Raw genomic sequence first — 23,952 nt, forward strand, 5'->3', positions numbered from 1 at the left:
GGGACTTGGGATCAGGGGTCAGGCAGGGCTTGTTTCCTGCCTGTGGGCCATGCAGCAGCCCCACAGAAGCTCCCGGCAACACCCCGTGGGCTTCTGCTGCCAACTCTCCACCGGTGTGGCCTGGAAGCCACTGCCTGAGTCTGCACCCACCCTGGGGGCCCGGCTGATTGGCTTCAGGGTCCCGCACCAGGTGGGGCTAGCTCCCAAGCACTTGCCTTACATTTGACACAAAGCTGCTTTCCCAAGGCCTAAGCCGGCCTCCAGGAGGGCCCAGTCAGGGACAGGCCCTGGGGTCCACCAGGGGCAAGAGCCGCTGGCCTACCCTGGTATGTCTCTGCCCCGGCGGACCACCCCAAGGCCCTCGACCACCCCAAGGTTCAGGTGCTCTGAATCTTAGAAATGGGGCTTTTAGCATTCCTCCAAGGCCCCTCCTGAGCACACAGGGCTCTTCTCCGGGGAAAAGACAGGAAAGAAGGACTTGCCAGCGTCCTTTCACCAGACGCCTGACGACTGCCTGACTCCTCTGCCTTTGTCTAGGTAGCGTAATTTCTTAGAACGTCACAGTTCAGCACGTGGAAGCCAGTGCCACGGACACAGCAGCGTGGGAGGCGGTGAGTGCAGCTTTCCTGAAATGGGCTGAGTTTAAGGTCGGGCTTGCCCACTGAATAAATCAGATGTCAGGTGTTTTTAGTTTCTCAGGCTCCCCCACAAAAGAAACTCGGCAGATGTGAAACGTGAAATTTAGGTTTTTATTTAGGAACAATCAAAAGATTTGAAGTACCATTTCGGCCCATACCAAATTGTATAAGCAGTTTGGCTCTGCTCCCTCATCCAAATCCACAGATACAAAATCTAGGAAATGTGCAATTTGCATCTTAGAAATAGCAGCATCCCCACAGGGGACCTCATGAGGCCTGGAGACGCAGCCCGGACAGGGCAGCCCACTGCTCCGCCTCAGCACAGCCGCGGTCCAAAGGCAAGTTACATCGTTCTAAAAGAGACACGTCCCCCCACCCCCCACCCCGGGGGTAAAAATCTCCCACGCCACCCAGGCTGGACCCCGAGTATGCCCCTCAGTTTGGTCTCACACCTGGCGGCCGGGACCGGGGGCTTCTTGGATAGTTCGGTCAAGTTCCCATTTGCCTCTGGACAAGCAGGGCCAGTGGCCTCTTCCTTAGCACCATGATGATCACGTCTTTGTGCCACCTCTGGGAGACAGGAGGCGCACCAAGGCAAACCACTCACAGCCCTTGCCAGCCCTCCTGTGGCATCGAAGACCAGAAGGTGCGGGGGGCGGGGTAGAACCAGGAGTCGGGGCCACCGGGAAGGACCCCGCAGCCGGGGAAGCCTCCCCAACTTCGCCAGGACTGCTCAGTAAACTTTCAGTGAGCAACAGCCGGCAGGGGGGAGAGGACGCTTGGCGTGTTTCCTCTGTAGTAACTACCCTGGCCCAGTCGGGGTCCCCCCAACACAGCTGAACGACGAGGCTGCCCAGAGGCACCACAGGAACCCCCATACACGGGGGGCGGGGCGGCACCCCTTCTCACTGGTCACACAGAGTGCCCGCTGACCATGCAGGGTCCTGCTGAAGGCAGCCGGGCTCCCCCTCCAGCCAGCTCCAGGCATCCTGGCGCTCCCGCCCCACCAGCATTTCAAGCAAACTGCCAGGAGACTGCTGGACGGGCAGGGACCAGGGATGGGTGACAACCTCTCTCTTTAAAGGCAAATCACAGACCAGCCACCCAGGGGGCAGAGTCTCACCCTCCGCCAGCGCATTTCCTCTGGGGTTTGGGCCTGGGGAGAGACCCTGCGTGTGCAGCTTTCTCCATTCAGACTCTGAACAGCCTCTACCCTGGACAATCCACCTTCGGCTCCAGCCGAACACCTCAAACCCTTCTAAGTCACCCACTTGTCTTGGAGAGGAAGGGCAGGCCTAGAGCATCAGCCAAGAAAAGCCCCTAACGCTTGAGTGCTCGGGTGTATGTGTGAGCACGCGGCAGAGCCGGGCTCCAGGGGAGAGGCACCTACAGCAGGTCAACACTCAGACGCTCGCCACCTGCCCCCGTGGGCAGCAGGAAGACCCCCGGCAGACGAGGCCACCTCGTGCCCCTGGAACAGTCCTGCCAGCTGTGCTCACCCTGCCTCTGGCTCCGAACCGAGCAGCCACCAGGGCCAGGTTGTGGGGGCCGCAGAAGCCTTGGGCCGGTGACAGCCAAGCAGGAGGTTCTTTGTGGATCCTGGCAAGCCTGCAAACCAAAAGATAGGATTTTTAAAAATCAAGGCAGCGGGTGCTTGCTGCTACCCTCGTCCATGTGGTGACCCGGGCCTGCTGGCCCAGGCCAGACGCCGGTTTCCACCCCTGCTCTGGACTCTGGCGGAGAAGGCTTGCTGCCCGCTGGGGCCGGCTGTCAGCTCTCCAGTGTGGGGAAGGACCAGGACCCCGTGCAGAGGAGAGGAGGTTAGCGGCCTGTCTCGACGTACGCTCAGGACTGACGACAGAAAAGCAGGCTCTGGATCGCCCCGAGGGCCAAAATACCCTGACCCCTGACCTCACTCCCGCGCACACCTGCTGGGTCAGTTCCAGAAACCCCTTTCCAGGACGACCCTGTGCCAGGAGCACCGCAGACTCGGGCAGAAACAAACGCTAACCGAGGCCTCTCCATTCCGTCTGGAGGTGGAGCGGGACTGGGTAGGCAGCGAGAAGCACCCACAGTCGTCACTTCCGCGGTCACTTGGCCCAAGCACAAACCCCACTTTGACGAGAAGCTGCCTCCAGCCTCCTCAGCCCTGGTGTCGCACAGCTTGGCTGTGACAAATGGCCAGAGAAACATCATGATGGCCTCAGACCACAGTCTGGCTGGGGGAGAGGACGATGAGGGGGCGGCTCGGGCTCCCCACGCCCTGCTTTCTCCAGGGCAGGTGCTCCCCCCAGCCACACCCACTTGGCCCCCAAGGTCTGGGCAGGAAGGCCAGGCGAGCCTGTGCTCCTCAGGAAAGGGCGCAAAGGAAGCAGAGTCAGGAGACGTGGAGACGGAGCTCCAGATGGGAGGGCGCAGAGCCCGGCTGGTTAGCCTCCTGGCCCAGGCAGCTGCTGGCTCTGGCCCGGAACTCAGTCGTGTGGATCCTCGCGCATCTATGGGATCTTTCTTCTCCAGTATTTCTTCTCCTGCACATCGAGGGACTAAAGGAGAATTTAAACTTAATACAAAAGGTGAGCCAAACCAATAACCTGCCCCAGATCAACTCTGAGCAAGGAAAAAAGAGGGGAGATTAGAAAAAGCCCAAATTCCAGGTTTGATTTGGTTTCAGGCTTTCTTCTTGGCCGGTTCTCTGCCCTCACAAAATGCCTGGATCACCTGGGCTGTGACGGTTAAAGTGACAAAGCTGCTCTGAGAAGAGAAGAGGAAGACAGAGGCGACAGGGCCGGAGACCAGGTGGCACAGGCGGGAGCTGCGCGAGGATGTGCAGGGAAAGGCCGGCACCCACCCTCCCTGGAATCAGCCTGGCACAGATGTCCCAGAGCCAGAGGGGAAAGGGAGGTGACATGAGACCTATCACTGGGCCACTGACTGAGGTTGAAGAGCCACATCTCAGCCTGGAAACCATGCGGAGACTTCCTGGTGGGACAGCCTCCCACCGCCAGCTGGGATGCCGCCATCCGTGCACTGGGAGCCCACGAGCTCCGCCAACTCTGCCCGGCTCCCACAGCCGTGCTTCTGGGGAACAGGGAGCAGGGCCTCGGGTCAAGGCGCTTTGGTCCCCCGGGACAGCCGCCAGTCACTTGGCCAAGCCAGGAGCTCCAAGTCACACAGCACTACCAAACCCCAAATGCCAACAGGCCATCCAACCAGGCCCTCTATTTCAGGAACCGGAGGCTCCTGAAAATGAGAACCCTCCTCTCAAATCAAAACCCTCCTTTAATAGTCAAGAATTAAAATAAGTAATCAAAATATGTAAAGTATGTGTATCATAAACCCAGACTTCCTTTATCAGAATGGTGATCGGGTTTCACCTATTACAACAGAATCTACAACCCCATGTAAAAAATATAATAAACCAAACATGTGCCAGACATAGGTGACAAGAAACACTGAAATATTTTACTATCTCTGACGAGTCCACGTGCATACAAAGAGGGGAAAGATGAGTCACCTCATACAACAGCCTTTTCTTCAGGAGAGACTAACCCCACCTCTCAACTCTTCAGCCCACAGACCGCCATCTGCCCGAGGCGAAATCACAGACACCCTTCGACAGCATGCAAAACCACAGTGATCTGTCCTGCGACAGGACACAGGGCCTGCTGCTGCGGTCCCACACCCCCAAACTCCGGACCTGTGTCGGTCTGTGTACCAGGTTGGCTGTGCTCCCCAAGCACCCAGAGCCCTGGGCACCTGCTCACCCACCCTGCCGGCCCTCTTGCCATCACCTCTGATCGTCTGATTCTTCTGATTCTTGCGAGTATAGGGCTCCAACCCCACCGTCTGCTCTGGTCCAGAGCGCAGGGAGGAGGAAGGACAGTCTTGTCTGCGGGGCTCCTTACCTGGGCAGTCCTGCCATTGTGGGATGGCCCTGGCCACTGGGCAGGGCTAACCTCTGAGGAAAACACGCCCAGGCGGGCAGGCCTGTAGCCTCTCCACCTTCTAAAGCTGGGCTGGTGCCGAAGCCGGGTCGCTACGTCCTGCATGAACTTGTCCACCATGTAATTTAGTTTTTCTTTTGCTGTTTGGGTTGTAAATGATATATAACTTAAATAACCAAGAAAATCCTCTGTAAAGCCCCTTGTGCAGTGCATGCGGGGCTCTGGGAGTGAGGCGGCAGGATGGGGTCTCAGGCACTCAGACGGTTTCCGGCCGGGTGGCCTCAGCTGCTCCCAGGGGACCGGCCTTCCCTCCAACACAGGCTACCTTCCCCAACAGCCACCTCAGATGTGCACTTTATCAGAAAATATCAGATGAGTATCTGTCCTGTATCTATGTGTATATATAAATTAATCTGCACGTACATAAACACTAAAGGAAAAGCTCCAGGTGTCTGTTCTCTGAAGGAAGGCAATCGCCGCTCACCAATTCTGCCGAGACGTCTTTGGGGCTAAAGAGCTTCATGCTCCAATGCAAAGGACACAAACAAGGGGCACAGACTTGCCAAGTGCTCACATGTCACATTTGAAACAACTACGAGGTGGTCCCTACTGGGCCCAGGAGAGCAGAAGACACTTTAGAAGAACGGGGGCTCGAGGGCTTTTGGTTTCCAGCGAAAGCCCTCTCCTGGAAGGCAGAAGGGCCACCTCCATCTTCGCCTTAGAGCCAAGCCAGCAAGATGCGTCCCCTGGTCCAGCTCCAGGGCGGGCAAGGAGGACAGCACCACCCACCATGGGCTGTTGTGCCCAAGCCCCTGCCCTCTCTCGGGGGCCCCTGGTGCCGCCCACCCCGCCCTGGCCGGGAGGAGCAGGCTTACAAGGCCTCGGTGCTTTGGGAGGCAGGTGGTCTCCGGGAGGCGAGCGGAGCTGCGGGGGACATGACTTCTGCTGCCCTGTCTCCACTTGCCGCTGCTCTCAGAGCAGCCAGTTTGGGGGAAATGGGGATTTACCATGTAGTACAGCTTTGTAAGCCAGTTTCCCAGTGTTTCAAAAGCACCTTTTCCTGTGATTTTTCTCAATTAAAAAAAAAATGAATATGAGGATTAGGCTTAAGTAGACGATCTTGTTTCCAAATCTGGGGACATAGTGCAGAACTTAACATCCTCAGCAGGGCCTGTCTAGTGATGTCCAGCACCCAGGCAGGCCCTCAGCGGGGGGCCCTGAGTCCTCCGGGTGTGCTGCCAGGAACCCCAACGTGTCGGTCTCCGTATGCAGCACCGCCCCAAGTCCCCAGATCCCAGCAGTGCTCACTCCTACTCCCAGCCGAGTGCGGGTCTTCCTTCCCAGACACAGGCAGCCTTGAAGTGAGTGTGGGTCAAGGGCTCCAAAAAACCACAGCTGCCAGAGCCACGTGCCGGGTCCGCGCACCTCTACTTTCAGCCCTGCCTGTTTCTTTTTCCAATTTTCCTCTCACTCTCAACACATCTAGATTGAAAAAGAAACAACAAGAACATGGGCACATAGGTCAGTACATCAGGTTTAACAACAAATGCTTCTTTAAGTTGATCTGATAACTGAAAAGTTCTGGTCCATGATTCAAACTCCCACAAACAAGAAGAACAGCTGGAACCACGTACGAGGGCGGTGAGCAAAGGCTACCTGGTGAGCAGTGGGTTTTCAGCTCACAGGTGAGGGCGGTGCCCGCTGATCCGCCCACGGGGCAAGGCGAGCAGGTGGCCCGGTGCTGGCCGCCGGGGTGGAGGCCTCTGCAAAGATACTGCCTTCCCTTGACGGGCGCACAGGGGCGCCTGGGGCTTCAGACTGGTGCGCCCTGCCCACTGTGCAGGGGACACGCGGCCCAGGATCTCCAGAGAACAGACACAGGGCGTTTTCAGAGATGATGTAAAAGACAACGTACTGCTTGCTAACCAAAGTTTCTATGTAATGAAAGTGTTTATAATCTGATGTTTTATTAAATGTGTATAGGCGGATTTATATGTTAAAAACTTGATTCCGTGTCTATGAATATGAAATCTGAACTATTTTATCCACTGGAAGGCAAAGGAAAGGCCCTACATCGTGGGAGGAAGAACTGACAAGAACTCTACTCTCCCCGCTGGCTTGCTCGGTGGCGGCAGGCCGGAGGTGGCGGCGCGCTCTGGGCTGGTGACGAGGCCTCCAGAAGCTCTCGTGCATGCCCAGTGATGGGCATGGGGACAGCACGTGGCAGCAGAGAGTCAGGTTGACTGCCTTCCACATGGCAGGCGGCATCCCGGACTGGCCAGTCCTTCAGAGTAATCAGTTCAAATTCAGTCTGTTTCTGAGGAGAAAACACAGGCCTGTCACCTCCACATCAACTGCCACCTGCACAGCCCCTGAGGCAGCATGGTCCTCGCCGCGCTTTGGGGACCTCTCAATGCCGGGAGCAAGGCTCTCCTGCCAGCCACCCCCCAATCCTGCAGCCCGAGGGCTGGTGAAGGAGAGTGTGCAGGGTAAACCTGCTCCCCAGGGACCCACCACCAAACCCCAGGCGGCTGCCACCCGGGACCCCGTCCCCATCTGCCTTTTCCTGCCCTTCCCCGCCAGCTCTCCAGAATCCATGTTCTCACACGACAGCAGCTGGGGCTAGTGTCTGTACCTTCTGCAGATTTCCTCTACCCCTGAGGTCAAAGTCTGTGGGGTTGTTCAGAGGCTCATCGTCTGTGACACTTGTCGACGTGGCCCTTGCTCCGAGGCTGGCCACAGAGAAACGGGGTACAAACAGACAAGCCCTTCCTGAACCCAGGGGTTATCTGCTTCAGACAGAAGAGGATGAGGCCACAGTGCCCCATCTGCTGTCCCGCCGGGGACAGAACACTTCACCCAGTGGTGGACCTAGGAGCTGAGGGGGACCAGCGCTTGTGACTCAACCCTACTCATCCCACCTCCAGGTTAGCTTTTTCTTTTTAAATTGTGATAAAATATACATAACATAAAAGATGCCATTTTAACCATCTTTGAATATACAATTAAATGGCTTTAAATATATTCACAAGGTTGTATAACCAACCACCACCCTCTCTCTCCAGCTACCCAAGAATATACTTCGGCGAAATTTTAATTTAAACAAACAGAAAAAGGAATCAATTTGTTTTACTGCCAGCAAGCCGGGGGTGGGCATTCCCCAAGGGCAGGCCCATGCTGGAGAAGGTGCCCAAGACACCAGCCCTGAGAAGCCAGTCCTGTTCCCTGGAGCCCACCACTCCCCAGGAGGGCTTCACTGACTCATGGGGCCCTTCAGGAAAACAAGATCAAGTCTGGAAATACCAGGCCCTAGAACCAACTTCTAAAGGTCCCCAAATCGGAGAATCTGAGAATCCAGACACTTGTTTGGTTTCCACAGCCCCCTGTGAAGAGCTAAGTCTCGTGGCTCCTGGCCATCCTGTGATGAGGCCTCTGGGGAGGCAAACACCCAAGGATGGGGAGGCAAGGGGGAGGCTGGGAACTTTGAGGGTCGGGACCCGATACCCACAATGGGACTTGTCCGTGGCTTCAAAACTATCTTCAATAAAATCATCTTCTGAAGTTTTCTTTCAGGAACTGGGGTGGCTCAGTGGCTGAGCATCTGCCTTTGACCCAGGGCGTGATCCCAGGTCCTGGGATCGAGTCCCACATTGGCTCCCTGGAGGGAGCCTGCTTCTCCCTCTGCCTATGTCCCTGCCTCTCTCTGTGTGTCTCTCATGAATAAAGTTTTCTTTTGAGGGTTAATACCAGGGATATGATCTGGAGAAACTGAGGAATGAAACTCAAGCTTTTGATTCCATGTATGTCTAAGAGAGAAGATGATTTTCCATTACTCCAAATCAGAAAGAGCAACAGAAATGTAAATTATGGAACTTTCATCATTTAAATGAAAGCACTTCCCTTACCTAAGGGCAATCCAAGCGCCGCTTTCCTTTTGCTCGCAGTTCTGAGTTGAATTTCTCCAACAGTCCCATTGCTCTCTCCTACACCCAGGGGTTGTGGTCCTGCCTGACTCCGATGGCGCTCTGACCTATTCTCCCACCGCTGAGAAATGACTAGAAAAGCTCACACCCTTGTAGGCTCACTGTGTACCTTCCCATGCACAGGTTTAAAGACCCAGGAAATATATCGGATCATAGGTCACATTCCTATTCTGCTCCCAGGGCGCCTGCTGAAGCAGCCCAGCCACTGGGTCCCACTGCCAGGGAGCTTCAGGAGGGCAGACGTCCCAGCGGCCTGTCAGGGAGGCCCCCCACCCTCCCCTCAGAGGATGACCCTGGCCCCTGTGGGCTCCTTACCCAGCTGAAGTCCAGCCTGGGGACTCGGGGCATCAACGGGCTCCGAGCCGACCTCAGGGGCGCCGGGCTCCCACGACTCACTGTTCTCCGACACCTCCGAATACGCGTCCCCCGTCCCTTTGTGCCCAGCCGCGGGCTCGCCGGCGCCCTGGTCCTCACCGCCTGTGTCCGCCACAGCCCGGGTCTCCTCGCCCATTTTCTCCGCAAACCACTGCTTCACCTGCTGGGAGCTCATCTGGGTCTTGTCGCAGAGGCTCTGCAGGTCCTCCTCGCACAGCGTCTTGTGCGACAGGTAATAGCCCTGCAGCAGCTCCCGGTTGCCCGGGGTGACGACCAGCAGGCCTGGGGGGAAGTTGCCCCGCTTATAGTCTTCGTACCACTTGAGCTGGCCGTTCTTCAGGGCGTACCTACTGTCCCCAAACCAGCGCACCACCTCAGGCCGCGGCAGGCCAGTCTGGGCCATGATGGCGTCGTAGTCCTGGGTGCTGGGCCATCGCGTCTGCACGAACAGCTGGCGCAGCAGGTGCCGCTGCTGGGCGGTCTTCTTGCAGCTCGCCTTGCCGGGGGGCTGCTCGGCCGGCTTGCCGGGCCCTTCCTCCTCGGGCTCGCAGGCGCCCGGCCCCGGGAGCTCGCTCCTGCCGTTGGCCTCGGTGACCCGCAGGTTCTTGAGGTTGATCTTGATGGGGCTGACCTTGCGCTCCGCCAGCAAGTGGCCGCCGAGCGCCTCCGGGGAGCCATCTTCGCCGGGGACCCTGAGGTCCCCCACCAGCTCCTCGTCCCCCGCCTCGTCCTCCGCAGCCACAGCCACCACCTCCTCCTCCTCCAGAGCAGCGCCCCCATCAGCCCTCCTGGTGTCCTCGGCACCCACTCTCTTCCGCCTCTCTGAGAACCAGCTGTCGATCTCTCTCCGGGTCATCTTGGTTTCCGTCCTCAGGCGGTCCAGCTCGTCGTCGGGAGGAAGAGGGTTCTGCGCAAAACTGCTCTCCAGGGCTCTGAGCTGCTCGGGGGCTCGCTCCTTGTACTTGGTTGGCGTGAAGTCGGGGGTCTGGTGCCAGGCCTGGCGTCTGGCGGAAGGGGGGGCAGCCAGGGTGGCCGCGGGCGGGCCGCAGGGCACCTCGGGGGCCTTGGCTGCCGCTGGGGAGAAGGGCGCCTCGGGCCCGGGGTCGATGATGATGGCGCCGGGGTCACCGGGCAGCACGGTCCTGGAGCCCTTGAGGTTCCGGCAGTGGTACCGGCGGTCGCTGAACCACTTGCGCACCTCCCTGGTGCTGAGGCCCGTCACTCTGGTCAGATGCTCCACCTCGCTCTGCCCCGGGAACTGGTTCCGACAGAAGCTTCCTTTCAGGGCGGACAGCTGTTCGTGAGACTTCTTGTTCTTGTAGATGCTGGCGTCCAGGAAGGCTTGGGAGGTGATGCTGGGGCACGCCGTGAGCAGCGACTGGGCCGCGTTGACCACCTTCACGGCCGACGTGGTGTTGGAGCACACAGTGTTAATGGGCGCCACAGTGGGCTGCTTGGGGACCGACGTGACCGCCGGCGGCAGGGCTGAGCTGGGCGCCTGCAGCCCATTGGCCATCAGTGGCTGCGTGACCAGCAGGCCACCCGCTGCGCCCTCGGGCTGCCCCACCACGTGGCCCGGGAGGGCGGCCTGGATGAGGTGCTGCACGCCGCCGGCACTGGCCACCAGGGGCGTGTTGAGGACAGTGATTGTGGGCTGGGGTACGGACTGAATGACCGTATTGAACATCTTTTTCCGGGCGTCCTCGATCTCCTCGGGGGACCAGCTGATGCCCTGCTTCAGCCTCTGGGCTGTGAACCAGATCTTGAGCTGCTCTTCCGGGTACTTGGTGACAACAGTCAAGTAGCAGAGCTCAGCTTTGGTCGGGTAGGGGAACTTGTGGAAGGAGTTCTTGAGAAAGCTGTTGGAATCCATGGCCGCATTGTAGGTGGGGATGCTGCTCAGTGGGATCATCACCTTGGGCAGGGACTTGGAAGTGGGCAGCGGCTGGTGGCCGTGGTGCTGGGCGTGCACGGGGGGCGGCTGCTGCAGGGGGAGGAACTGTGCCAGACCAGCCGGCAGAACCGGCACCGCTCCCAGCAGGGGACCATTGGCCACATGCGGCCCTTTTGCCGAGCTGCTGGCTGGCTGAGCGACCGGGACCGCCCCGTTGACAAAGGAGTGATCCCCCTCCTTCGCCTCACTCTCCCCAGCTGAGGGGTTTGGTAAGGCCGTGTCACCCACAGGCTGACTGGGGAGGTTCTCCTTGAGTGTATGAATTTTTTTGGCTTCAGCTTTGCCTTTCATTATCTTCATGATTGGGGTTTTGGTAATGATGATTTCAGCCTGTCCATCGGTCCCTTCAGTGTTGGGCTCACTCGATAGGTCAGGAGTGCAGGTGCTCTCAGGGACACTCTGCTCCACGATGACATGATTGTCTGGCTTGGCCACATTCCACACAAAGCTGGCTTCCCCCGAGTGACACTTGGCATTGTGCAGAGAAAGTCCCTCAGGAGTTTTTGCCAGAAAACTGCATTCAGTGCAGACAAAAGTTGGGTCCTTAGTAAAGTCCATGTGCTCTGAGTTCATGTGTCCCACAAACTGGGTTATGTCCTGGGATCTGAAATCACAGTATCTGCAGGAATACGAGTAGCCATCCAAAGTGCTCCGGTGCCCATTGGCCAGGGCGGCGCCGTCGGTACTGCTGGCCGTCTGGGCGACCTCGCTGCTGGTAGCTGGCACTTCAGGGGGCAGCTCCTGCGGGGGTCCTTCGGGCAGAGCTGCGGCAGGCTGGGCCTCCGCACCGGGTTCCTGCAGCACCACGGTCTTCACAGGGATCATGCACGGGGTGGTGGACTTCCTCTTGCTGGCCATGGTGACAATCACTCTGGATGATCAGTGGGTGAGAGCTTGTCCCGTCAAGGGCCTCACAGTGTAAGTCCCAGCTGCTCCATGCAGGCCAAAGAAACAGTTTCCAAAGGCAGTTTTTTCAGTTGTCTGCAGAAAGCAAGCTTTTCCTATTAAACCTAAAGAGGAAGGGGAAAAACAAATGATCATGATCTCTAAGGTCTGTGTACTCTGATACCCAGATGCACCCCACTGCTTGCCTTCTCCCATCGGGGCCTTTTCTTGAGAAAGTTCACCAGCAACTTGAATGTGGAGCCCCCCAAACACCAACAAAACAGTACCCTGAAGAATGACCTGGGGATGTTCCAATACCATTTGACAGACTTAAGCCATGTGTTTTGTTTTGTATTTCCCTCTGTATTCTTGTATTAAGTAACTCAGATTCAAAAACCAAGCAACAACAACAACAACAACAACAAAATAATCCTCTTTTGGACCTCCAAATTAATTCTGACCATGTCAGAGTGAGAACAAAACATCCTAGTGTAATCCTTGTTTAAATGTTTGGGCCAACGAGGGTTTTTTCTTTTCATAGCCTTCCCACATATGAGAACAAGACGCCGCCTCTGCTTCTCCCAAGTCAGGCCCAGAGGCCTAGTCAGCTGCGGTGTGTGAAGTGGAGAGTGGGGAGGCTGGCTGCCACAGGAGCCGGGTCCCCTGCTGTGGCCCTTCCCTGCCTGCTGCCCAGGCCGCTGAAGGAGAATCGCCTCAGGTACTGGCTACATCCTGAACCACATCTCGCAGGCAGAGCCCAAGGTCAGAGGGTCAGGGGATCCACAGACCCAGTCTGGCGTACAGCAAGCTGTATGTGCTTTCTCTGTGCGCAGCCACCTCAACCTGTGGCCTCCCCCTGGGTAGGCACTCTACATGTGACCTCGGGTTGTGGTGACCTTTTCATTTCCTTTAGTGCCTTTAAAAAAATAACTTTAAAATATTTGATCCATTTGAAATGTATTTCAAATGCTGAAAATTTCGAATAATTACAATTCTTTCATGAGCTGCCATGAGGAAAGTGTGTCTGCGGGGCCCCTATTAACATAATATCACCATAATCACCCTTACCTTTCTTTTAGCAAAGTGTAATGCTAATAACGACTAAAATAGTAGTAATTCTAATTCCAAAATCACGTCATCATCAGTGTTTAGATATGAAAATGTGAAGAGAATGAAAATATTTCTATTCAAGTTCTTAAATACACACAGCCAACTATTTTTCTGTTTGCAAGCCTCACCCTGATGATCACAGCTTTGATAGATCATTCCTACCACAAAACCAGTTGGGGTGGGACAAGAATAAACACACCAGACCTCACAGCTTGTCACCTTTTGCCTCACTGATCTGAAATGTTAGACACACATTTTAAAAATATTTTTAATTGCAAAGATAAAATATCAGTATTAGATGAAATGGAAGAAAATAAAACCGCCTATAATTTTGTATACCCTTCCTCCTAGTCCAGGTATCTTATACATATTTTTGTCATACTGGACACATGCTTGTGTTTTGTTTTTTTTATTGAAGATTCCACCACAAACATGTTCATTAAATAAGATTTTAATGATAACATTCGATAGCTGCTTCGTAATGTCGCACTAGGAATATAATCAGTCACCCTCCTCTGCTCCTGAACAGGCTTCCAGGGTCCCACTCTCACAGTGAAATGACCTCTGGGCATTACAATACATGTATTGTATACAATAGCATGTATCTCCTCTATCAAATTATTTCCTGAGGCTAAATGCACCGAAATGGATTCACCAGCTCAATAAGTATCAATATTTATATGATCCTCTATATACTGTTGGCACACATTTTAAGCCAAGTGCTTCACAATTCCAAGTCAGGAAAACTAAGAGTGATGCAGTTACGTATTTAGTGAGCAAATCGGATTTTCACTGAGGACATCAAATAGAATACCTGAAGCTGTAAGTGATGTGAGAAAAAACAGGTGAGCTGGATGCCATCAAATTAAACATGGTTGTGCTTCAAAAAGCCACCACTATGGGGGATCTCTGGGTGGCTCAGTGGTTTAGTGCCTGCCTTCAGCCCAGGGCGTGATCCTGGAGTCCTGGGATCGAGCCCCGATTCAGGCTCCCTGCATGGAGCCTGCTTCTCTCTCTGCCTGTGTCTTTGCCTCTCTCTCTCTCCCTCTCTCTGTGTGTGTGTCTTTCATAAATAAATAAGATCTTTAAAAGGAAAAAAAAAAAAAAAGCCACCACTGAGAAAGTAAAAAAGACCACTCACAGAATGGGAGAGTTTATTTGCAAATCATGTATCTGATAAGGGGCTTGTATCCAGAATATGTAAAGAAAGCTTAAAACTCAACAATAAAAAGACAAATGACCCAATTAAAAAATAGGTAAAGGATTTAAAAAGACATTTCTCCAAAGATGATCTACAAATGGCTGATAAGCATGTACAAAAGTGCTCAACATGATTAGTCCTTAGGGAAATGCAAACCCAAACCACAATGAGATAGCACTTCACACCCACCAGGATGGCATTCGTCACAATGACATATAACAATGACACATATAGGCAAAGATGTGGTGAAATTAGACCGTTCATATGTTGCCGGGGAGATGTAAAGTGGTAACAGCCACTTTGTAAATCAGTTTGGCATTTCTTCAAAAAGTTAAATATGCTATATAAGACCCAGTAATTCCAGTGGTAGGTATACACACAAAAGTAGTAAAAATATATTCATACAAACACCTGTACACAGGTACTTATGACATCATCAGAATAGCCAAAAGGTAGAAACAACCTCAATGTGCATCAACAGATGGATAGACACAAGCTAGTATGTCTATATAATGGATTATTCAGCCATAAAAAGGAATGAAGTACCCATTACATGCCACAACATAGATGGGAACACGCGCACTCCAAGTAGGCAGTCACAAATGCCACAGATAACATGACTGCATTCACATGAGATGCCCAGAGAAGATAAATCCGCAGTGATGGAAAGTAGACTAGTGGTTGCCAAAGGCTGAGGGGAGAATGGGGAGTGACTGTTAATGGGTTGAGGTTTCTTTTGGGGTGATTAAATGTTCTTAGTCGTGATGACGGCAAAAAAAAAAAAAAACTATGAATATGCTAAAAACCACTCCGAGGTCAAACCCAAGAGGGGCGGAGGACAGAGTGCTAAAGCACTCACTTCTGTACAAGAGGGGTATCATTCCCACTTCGGAGGTCCCTGCACAGAGGACGTCACTTCTCTGTGATACTGCCCAACCTACTCTGGTATGGTTTACCCCTGCCCTGGGAAGAGGTGAACGGCAGTGGTTGTGAATGTCAGGTTGGAGAGAAGAGAGCAAAGAGGACGCAGACCTGTCAGCTAAAAGCAGCACCAACACAGAGAAGAGGCCATGTGCTCGCCTGGAGGTAGGCGGCCGGCGGAACTCAGGAGCAGGAGTGTGCGGTCCCTGACAGCACACAGACACCCAAGACATGGTGCCATCACTGAGGCATGTGGTGGGGCTTCACCTTGACTGGGCTTTACCGGGGAAGATGTAAATCACATTCCTGGTACTTCACTTACAAAGATGGACTTGATTTAGGGAAGAATTCCCTGTCATTCAAAATTAGGTCTCAAAGTACCCCAAACTGTCCTTCAAGTCAATGATCATGGAGAATAGCACTCCTGATGATTCTCTGAGTGGGTCAGTCAGTGGTCAACGCGGAAGGCAGTAGCAAGAGAACAGTACTGGCGGTAGTGGCCACACTGCCCAAGTGGTGTGTTCGCTACTAGAGGAGGCTCTGCATACACATCTTCTCAGTTCACTCTCACAACAAACTCCAAGCAGGAACTAATCATTCCCATTTTACAGGCAAGAAAGGCAAGGCTCAGAGAAGGAGAGTACCTGCCTGAAGTGTACTGCACAGGGACCCCGGCAGTCTGGCTCCAGGGCCTGCAGCCTTAAGTACTCCATGCACTGGGCTCTCCGAGGAACCACAACACTGTTGGAATAAGGGCTGCAGGACTTTCCAAAGTGATCTTTTCCCCTCAATATTTATTAGAAAAATTTTCAAACACATGAAAAAGTTGAAAGAATTCTTCAGTGAACACCCTGGATGCTTACCATGAGGCTATACTTAGCAATGTTACCCATTTAGGTAAGTTTGGGTTTATCTGCCAGATACTTTTAAAAGGGTATCCAATAAAAGGGGTACTTACAGGGTAAAGCCTAAATTATCTAGAAAACCATTCAACCAGAAGACATTCATGAACCAGCTCTGACAAAAGAGGTCATAATTACCATGTGGAAACACAGTGTTTCCTAAATCAAGCCCTGGGTGACATAGGCTGATATAAATGCAAGGTTTTATGCTGCCAAAGATTCACAGAGAAGGTCCAGATGACAACCGCATGTTCGTCATTCTTTATATAATCTTTTCTATAGTCTGTCTTGAAAATGTCATAATTTTTTTAATGAAGAAATAAGAACAAAAGCCTGTAACTTTAAAAAAAAAAACCCGTCTTTGGGAATTCAGAGTTACTCAATTCAAAGTTGCAGCTAATAGGGACGCCTGGGTGGCTCAGTGGTTGAGCGTCTGCCTTTGGCTCTGATCATCATCCCGGGGTCCTGGGATCGAGCGCCGTATTGGGTTCCCTGCATGGAGCCTGCTTCTCCCTCTGCCTCTCTCTCTGTGTCTCATGAATAAATAAAATTTTTTAAAAGATTTTATTTATTTATTCATAGAGATGCAGAGAGAGAGAGAGAGGCAGAGACACAGGCAGAGGGAGAAGCAGGCTCCATGCAGGGAGCCTGACGTGGGACTCGATTCAGGGTCTCCAGGATCATGCCCTGGGCCGTAGGCGGCACTAAACCGCTGTGCCACCGGGGCTGCCCTAAATAAAATATTTTTTAAAAGCTGCAGCTAATAATCACTATATTTCAACACCAAAAATATACACGTGGAGCATGAAAAAAATGAGTTTATTGATCAAATTCTTAAAGAATTTTTTTTCAACACCAAAAATATACACGTGGAGCTTGAAAAAAATGAGTTTATTGATCAAATTCTTTTTTTTTTTTTTTTATTGATCAAATTCTTAAATAATTTTTTTTAAATTCTGAGGAAGGAACTGGAAGGATAGTAAGCTCCACAGGAGGACTCAAATGTTTAGAAATGCGACTTTCAGCAGGTTCTCTCCAAGTCTGGCTGCAGCCCTCCTGAACAGCCCATGATTTATCAGTAAAAACAAGAATCATGGGAGCAGCTGACAGAGTTACAAAAACATAACCACAGTGAGAGATTGTAACATGCTGCTTGTGGTTTTGAAAGATCAAGGCGGCGACAACACCGGGGAAGAGAACGGGACTATGCCACCAGGCTGGTTTGATCGATATGGGAACAGTCGAGTGTTCGACAGTAACCAACTTCATATTTGGGGGGTACAGTATGCTTCATTGAATAGTGAATGGTGAGGCAGGGCTCCCAAGGCCCTCCCCTTCTTCAGGCACCTGCAGAGGTTGGCGGTCTCAGTGGGGGGCCCACGGTTTCCTGGGTTACACTGAGGACCCAGCTGCCTCCTCCAACTAGCAGGGACACCCGCTCCTCCAGCTTCATAGTCTTTTAAAAAGTCATGAAATATATTTAGAAGTTGGTCATGTGATACACTAGACCACACATAAATCTCGACTCATTCTAAAACAAAACCATGCAGGTAGCATTCCCTTTTGTAAAAAACTTGCTAGCAATATAGATTTACATTGAAATGCATCTTTTTTACTTCCTCTTTCAAATTATGGTCTTTATGTAGAAATTTCTCTCTCTTAGGAACAATGAAGAAAAGTGAAAATCCTCCCTACTCACCCCAAAGATAGCTAGTGTTAACAATCTAGGGTCCATTATTTCAAATATATTTTCTAGGCACAGATTACTAAAACCAATTTAAAAAACAAAAAATGGAGTTTTATTTTTACACTTCCCTTCTGCCCCTCATTTTCTTCCCGCAACAGTGGGAAGAGTGTCAGAATAAAATAGGTTTCCTGGATGGACACGCTACAGTTTCTCTCTCTTAAACAATGCTCTAATGTATGGATGCATCAGAATTTACTTCACCAATCTAGCTGTTAATAAACATTTCCCTTTCTCCAGTTTTTCAACTATTACAAGCAATGGCTCAATAACTATCCCTGTATATGTTTTTGTGCATTTGACAATTTCTGCAATTCTGAATTTCTTTCAAGAATTTCTGACTAGGGGGCACCGGGTGGCTCCGCTGGTAAAGTGTCCAACTCTTGCTCACAGTTCAGGTCTTGATGTCAGGGCTGTGAGTTCAGGCCCCATGCCCAGCACAGAGCCCACTTAAACAAAAACAAAACAAGAATTTCTAAGGACTAAACTATTGTTAGTAAAATACAAAGTTGCCCTCCAAATAGATACTGAATTGTCACTCTCACCAGCACAGAATGAGAGTGCCCTCCTTATCACTGCATATTATTACTGTTTCCAGTTTTTGCTAATTTAATTTGTCACTATTTTGCTAACAGTGACACAGAAAACTGGTCACTATTGTTTTAACTTGCATTTCTTTATAGGCATGGCTGAGAATCTCTTCACATATCACTGACATTTTGTGATTACTTTCTGTCCATTTTTCTATGGGATTTTGAGAGTCCTCCATCTACTTTTTAGTTCCACTATGGTAAACATACAGTGCTCTACTAGTTTCAGGTGTACAATATAGTGACTCAACACTTCCAAATAGGACTTGGTGCTCATCATAAGCACTCCCAGTTCCCTTCACCAGTTTTCCCTACAGCTCCTACATACCACCCCTCCCCTCTGGCAACCATCACTTTGTTCTCTGTAGGTAAGTATCCATTTTTTTGTCTTTTTATTTTTCCTTTGTTTCTTAAATTCCACCTATGAGTGAAATCATATGGTATTTGTCTTTCTCTGACTTATTTTGCTTAGCATCATAGAGAGTCCTCCATTTATTAAGGAAATTGGCTTATCTGTCACAGATGGAGCTGTGGTTTATATCAAGATTGTAAGGGTGTCTAAAATATTAGGAAATTTCTTTAAAAAATTAATTTCATTAATAATGGAGAAAAACCAAAATAGCATTTAGGAAGATTATACTCTAAATTTTTTGTGGCGAAAACCATGTAATATAAAATTTACCACCTTAACTACTTTTAGGTGTATAGTAAATTATATGCACTTTCTTGTGCAACCAATCTCCAGACCTCTCATCTTGCAAAGCTGAAATTTTATACCTACTGAACAGCAATGGCCCCTTTACCCTCATCTCTAACTCCTGGCAACCGCCATTCTACTTTGTGCTTCTATGAGTCCAACAACTTTAGATACCTCATAAAAGTAGAAGCATGCAGTATTTGTCTTTTTGTGACTGGCTTTTTCACTTGCCATATGTCCTCAAAGTTCCTCCATACTATTGTATGTGACAGGATTTCCTTCCTTTTTAAGGCTGAATAAACATTCCACTGTATGAATATACAATATTTTCTTTATTCATCTGTTGAAGAATATTTAGGTTGCTTCCATGTTTTGCCTATTTTGAATAATGCTGCCATGAACATGGATACAAATATCTCTTCAAGTCCATGCTTTTGTTACTTTGGGATATTTACCCTGAGGTATGTTTGCTAGACATGCAGTAATTCCAGTTTCTATTTTCTGAGAAACTTTATTAATATTCTCCATAGCAGTTACACCATTTTACATTCCAATGTGAATTTCTCCACACCTTCACCAACACTGGTTATTTTCTATTTATTTGGTTTTTTTTTTATGGTGGCCACTCTACCAGGTATGAGGTGTTATCTCATTTGGTTTAATTTGCATTTCCCTAATGATTAGTGATGCTGACATCTTTTCATATACTTGGCTATTTGCATAGCTTCTCTGGTGAAATGTCTATTCAAGTTTTTTATTCATTTTTCTTTTTTTTTTTGATTTTTATTTATTTATGATAGTCACACACACAGAGAGAGAGAGAGAGAGAGAGGCAGAGACACAGGCAGAGGGAGAAGCAGGCTCCATGCACCGGGAGCCCGACGTGGGATTCGATCCTGGGTCTCCAGGATCGCGCCCTGGGCCAAAGGCAGGAGCCAAACCGCTGCGCCACCCAGGGATCCCTTATTCATATTTCAATCAGGCTATTTGTTGTTGTGTTGTAGGGTTTCTTTATAGATGTTAATCCTTCTCAGATACATAGTGTTACATAGTTTGCAAATATTTCCTCCGATTCTGTCAGTGACCTTTTCATTCTGTTGATTGTTCCCTTTGAGGTGCAGAAGTTTTTAAGTTTGATGTAGTCCCATTTGTCTACTTTTGCTTTTGTTGCCTGTGCTTTTCATGTCATATCCAAGAAATCATTACCAAACCAACAAGCTTTATCCCTTATGTTTTCTTCTTGAAGTTTTATAGTTTCAGCTTTTATGTTTAGGTCTTTAATCTATTTTGAATTATTTTTTGCATATGATTGAGGTAACAGTCCAGCTTCATTCTTTTACATATGGAGATCCAGTTTCTCCTGCATCATTTGCTGACGGGACTATCGTTTCTCCATTGTGTAGCCTTGGCACACCTGTTGGAAATCACTGAACCATATATGCAAGAATTTACTTCTGGGCTCTCTATCCTGTGCCAGAGGTCTATGTTCATCTTCATGCCAGTACCATACTGTTTTGCTCACCGTAGCTTTGTAATATATTTTGAAATCAGGATGTGTTAGACCTCCCACTTTGCTTTCCTTTCTCAAGAACATTTTGGCTATTCAAGGTCCTTTGAAATTCCACATGAATTTTAGGATTTTTCCCCCCTATTTCTGCAAAAAAAAGAGATGCCATTAGGATTTTTAATAGAAGTTGCACTGAATCTGTATATGGCTTTGAGTAGTATGGGCATTTCAACAATATTAATTCTAATCCATGAACATGAGAGGTCTTCCTTTTTGTGTCTTCTTTAACCTCTTTATGCCTGTTTTGTCGTTTTTAGTGTAGAAGTCTTTTTTTTTTTTTAAAGATTTTATTTATTTATTCATGAGAGACACAGAGAGAGAGGCAGAGACACAGGCAGAGGGAGCAGGCTCCTTCCAGGGAGCCTGATAAGGGACTTGATCCCAAGACCCCAGGATGACAACCTGAGCCAAAGGCAGACACTCAACCACTGAGCCACCCAGGTGCCCCTACACTGATTTTCATATGTAGAACCATCCTTCCATTTCAGGAATAATCCCACCTGGTTATGGTACATAATCCTTTTAATGTGCTATAGAATTTTATTTACTAGCATTTTGTTGAGCACATTTATATCAATAGTCATCAGGGGTACAGTCAGTAGCTTTCATGTAGTATCTTTGGTTTTAGTATCAGGGTAACAGTGACCTCATAAAATGAGTTTGGAAGTGTTCCCTTCTCTTCAATTTCCAGAAGAGTTTGAGAAAGTTTGGTCTTAGTCAATTTTTCAATGTTTGGCAGAAATCTCTAGTGAAGCTTTCTGGTCTTGAGCTTTTCTTTGTTGGGAGCTTTTTGATTACCGATTCAATCTCCTTACTAGTTATTAGTCTGACCAGATTTCCAATTTCTTCATGATTTAGTCCTGGTTGGTTTTATGTTTCTAAGATTGTATCCACTTTTTCTAGGTCTTTTCTAGTCTCCTATGATCTTTTTTATTTTTGTGGCATCAGCTGTAATGTCTTTCTCATTTCTGATTTTTGTTATTGGATCTCCTCTCTCTTTTCTTAGTCTGGCTAAGGGTGTGCCAATTTTTTTTTTTTTTTTTAAGGATGTGTGAATCTTGTTGATCTTTTCAAAAAACCAACTCTGTTTCATTGAATTTTTTTCTGTTTTCTATTCTGTAGTTTTGCTTTAATCTTTATTATTCCCTTCTTCCTGCTAACTTTGTGTTTAGTTTGTTCTTTTTCTAGTTCCTTGAGGTGTATAGTTAAGCTGTCAATTTAAGATCTTCCTTTCTTTTAATGTAGGCATTTGCAACTATAACCCTCTTAGTACTGCTTTTGTTGCATTCATAAGTTTTGGTATGTTACATTTTTGTTTTTATTTATTTCAAGATATTTTCTAATTTCCCTTCTGATTTTACTGCTTGTTCAAGTGTTCAAGAGTATGTTGTTTAGTTCCCACATATTTACGGATTTTCCAATTATCTTTTTGTTATTGATTTGTTTCATTTCATTGTGTTTAGAAATGGCACTTGGTAAAATCTCAATCTTCTTAAGTTTGGTAAGACTCTATCCTAATATGCGACCTACCCCAAAGAATGTTCCAGGTATGCTTGAGAAGAAGGTGCATATTCTGCTGTTGCGTGTTTTGTGTATGTCTCTTAGGTCCAACTGGTCTATAGTATTGTTCAAGTCTAAACTCTCCTTCTTGAAAAGATTTAGCAAATGAAGGAAAAATGAAGGAAATGTCCTTAGATAAGGGATATTTACCAGAAACCACAACAAATGTTACAACTAATAGTGAAACATTCAAGTCAGGAACAAGGTAAGAATTCCCATCATCATTAACATTGTAATGGAATCCTAGACAGTAAAGTATGATTTTTTTTTTAATGTAAGGAACAAACAATTAAAAAGAGAAAGAGAGAGATGAGAAAAACATGTTATTTGCACATGAGGAGACTGCCTAGTGAGAAAAATTTCTGAAAAACTATTGTAATAATAGGATAGGGTAAAAATAATGAGACACATTTGCAAAAGACACACACACACACACACACACACAAATCATTAAGTTTCCCATATGCTAAAAATAATCAATTAGAGAAGGAAATGGGGGGTTGGGTAGGGATAAGAGCCCATTCGCATTAACAACCAAATCTGGAAAAGGTCTCAGAATAAATCTTTGTAAGACATGTGCAAAATCTAGAAAACAATAACTACAAAACTTTAGTAAGAACAAAAAAAAAAGACCTAAATAAATGGAGTCAGAGCATATTCCTGAGGGCACAGATTCAGAATATTGTACATGTTAGTCCTGTCTAGATTACTCTCTAAATTCAGTGCAATTTCAACCACAATCAAAATGCTACCAGGTAAAGCAAGTATTGTAAAATGTCAATGGTAAAATATAGGTGGTGAGTATATGGATGTTCACTACAAAATTATTTCAATTTTTCTATATGTTTGAAAATTTCTATTAAAAAATGTTTGAGGAACTGCCATCAGGATTTTTTATGGAATTTGATAAGCTAAATCCAAAATTCCTCTGGAGGAGGAAAAAAGCAGAAAACAACTTTAAAAGTTTTGAAACACAACTGTTTAGAAGAACTTGCTTTACCAGACATCAAAATATATTTTAAAGCTTAGCTAAAATAATGTATTATCAGCATAAGAAATGGTAAATCTAGCTACACTTTGCATATATGAGATTTCAGAGTATGAAAGCAGTGCTATTTTTAAATCAGTTAGGAAAGATAGTCAAAATAGTATTAGGACAACTAAGTTCAATCCTAACTCATATTTTAAAGAACAATAATTTCCAGGTGAATTTAACAGAGAAATATAACAAGCAAAACTGCAAACATTTTAGAAAAAATAGAGTAAAAAAACTAAGTTTGTGCTGAAAAATTCTTCCTGTGCAAGGCTGAAAACCTAGGGATTACAAAAGAAAAGGTTGATTTGATTTTGTAAATGCTACAGATTTTTGAATATTAAAGGAAACTATTAATAAGGCTTAAATACAAGTTGTTAGACTCTTGATTTTAGCTCAGGGTGGTGAGATCAAGCCCCATGTTGGTTCAGGGGGGAGTCTGCTTGCAATTCTCTCTCCCTCTCCCTTTGCCTCTCCCCATGCTTGCATGCTCACTCACTCACTCACTCACTCTAATACATACATACATACATAAATCTTTTTAAAGAATGAGGCTCTTCTCCCTTCCTCACAGATTGGCAAAAATTAGAACAGACCAGGCCATATTTATGTACCACTGCTGAGAGTATAAATTGGTGACATTTTTATGGAGGTTAATCTAGCAACAGCCATCAAAACCTGAAAAGGCCTCTTCTTTTATCTAGCCATTTCCCTTCAAAGAATCCACATAATCTGATGAAGTACAAAAATACACACACATGACTGCAAAGATATCCAGTCATTTGCTGCATTATTTCATAACACAAACAATGCCCATTAGTTGGGTGGTGATAAAACAAACAGAACTA

At 48.4% G+C, this 23,952-nt stretch overlaps 1 protein-coding gene across 8 annotated transcripts in view; it reads right to left on the reverse strand.

Moving 5' to 3' along the window:
* Positions 1 to 726: 726 nt before the first annotated feature.
* ZHX3 (zinc fingers and homeoboxes 3) overlaps positions 727 to 23,952 on the reverse strand; it is a 125,149-nt gene continuing 101,923 nt past the window's right edge. For 6 of the 8 annotated variants that reach the window (XM_038572320.1, XM_038572323.1, XM_038572324.1 and 3 more), the window contains 2 exons: positions 8,881 to 11,904; positions 727 to 6,899 (listed from right to left, as the gene is read on the reverse strand). In XM_038572320.1, coding sequence (XP_038428248.1) covers positions 6,889 to 6,899; positions 8,881 to 11,752 — 2,883 coding nt within the window. In that variant the 5' untranslated portion in view covers positions 11,753 to 11,904 and the 3' untranslated portion in view covers positions 727 to 6,888. The remainder of the gene's footprint in view (positions 6,900 to 8,880; positions 11,905 to 23,952) is intronic. The other 2 variants (XR_005377860.1, XR_005377859.1) reach the window with 2 other exon arrangements.

This window comes from Canis lupus, chromosome 24 (assembly GCF_011100685.1).
Source record: "Canis lupus familiaris isolate Mischka breed German Shepherd chromosome 24, alternate assembly UU_Cfam_GSD_1.0, whole genome shotgun sequence".
Taxonomy (NCBI): Eukaryota; Metazoa; Chordata; class Mammalia; order Carnivora; family Canidae; genus Canis; species Canis lupus.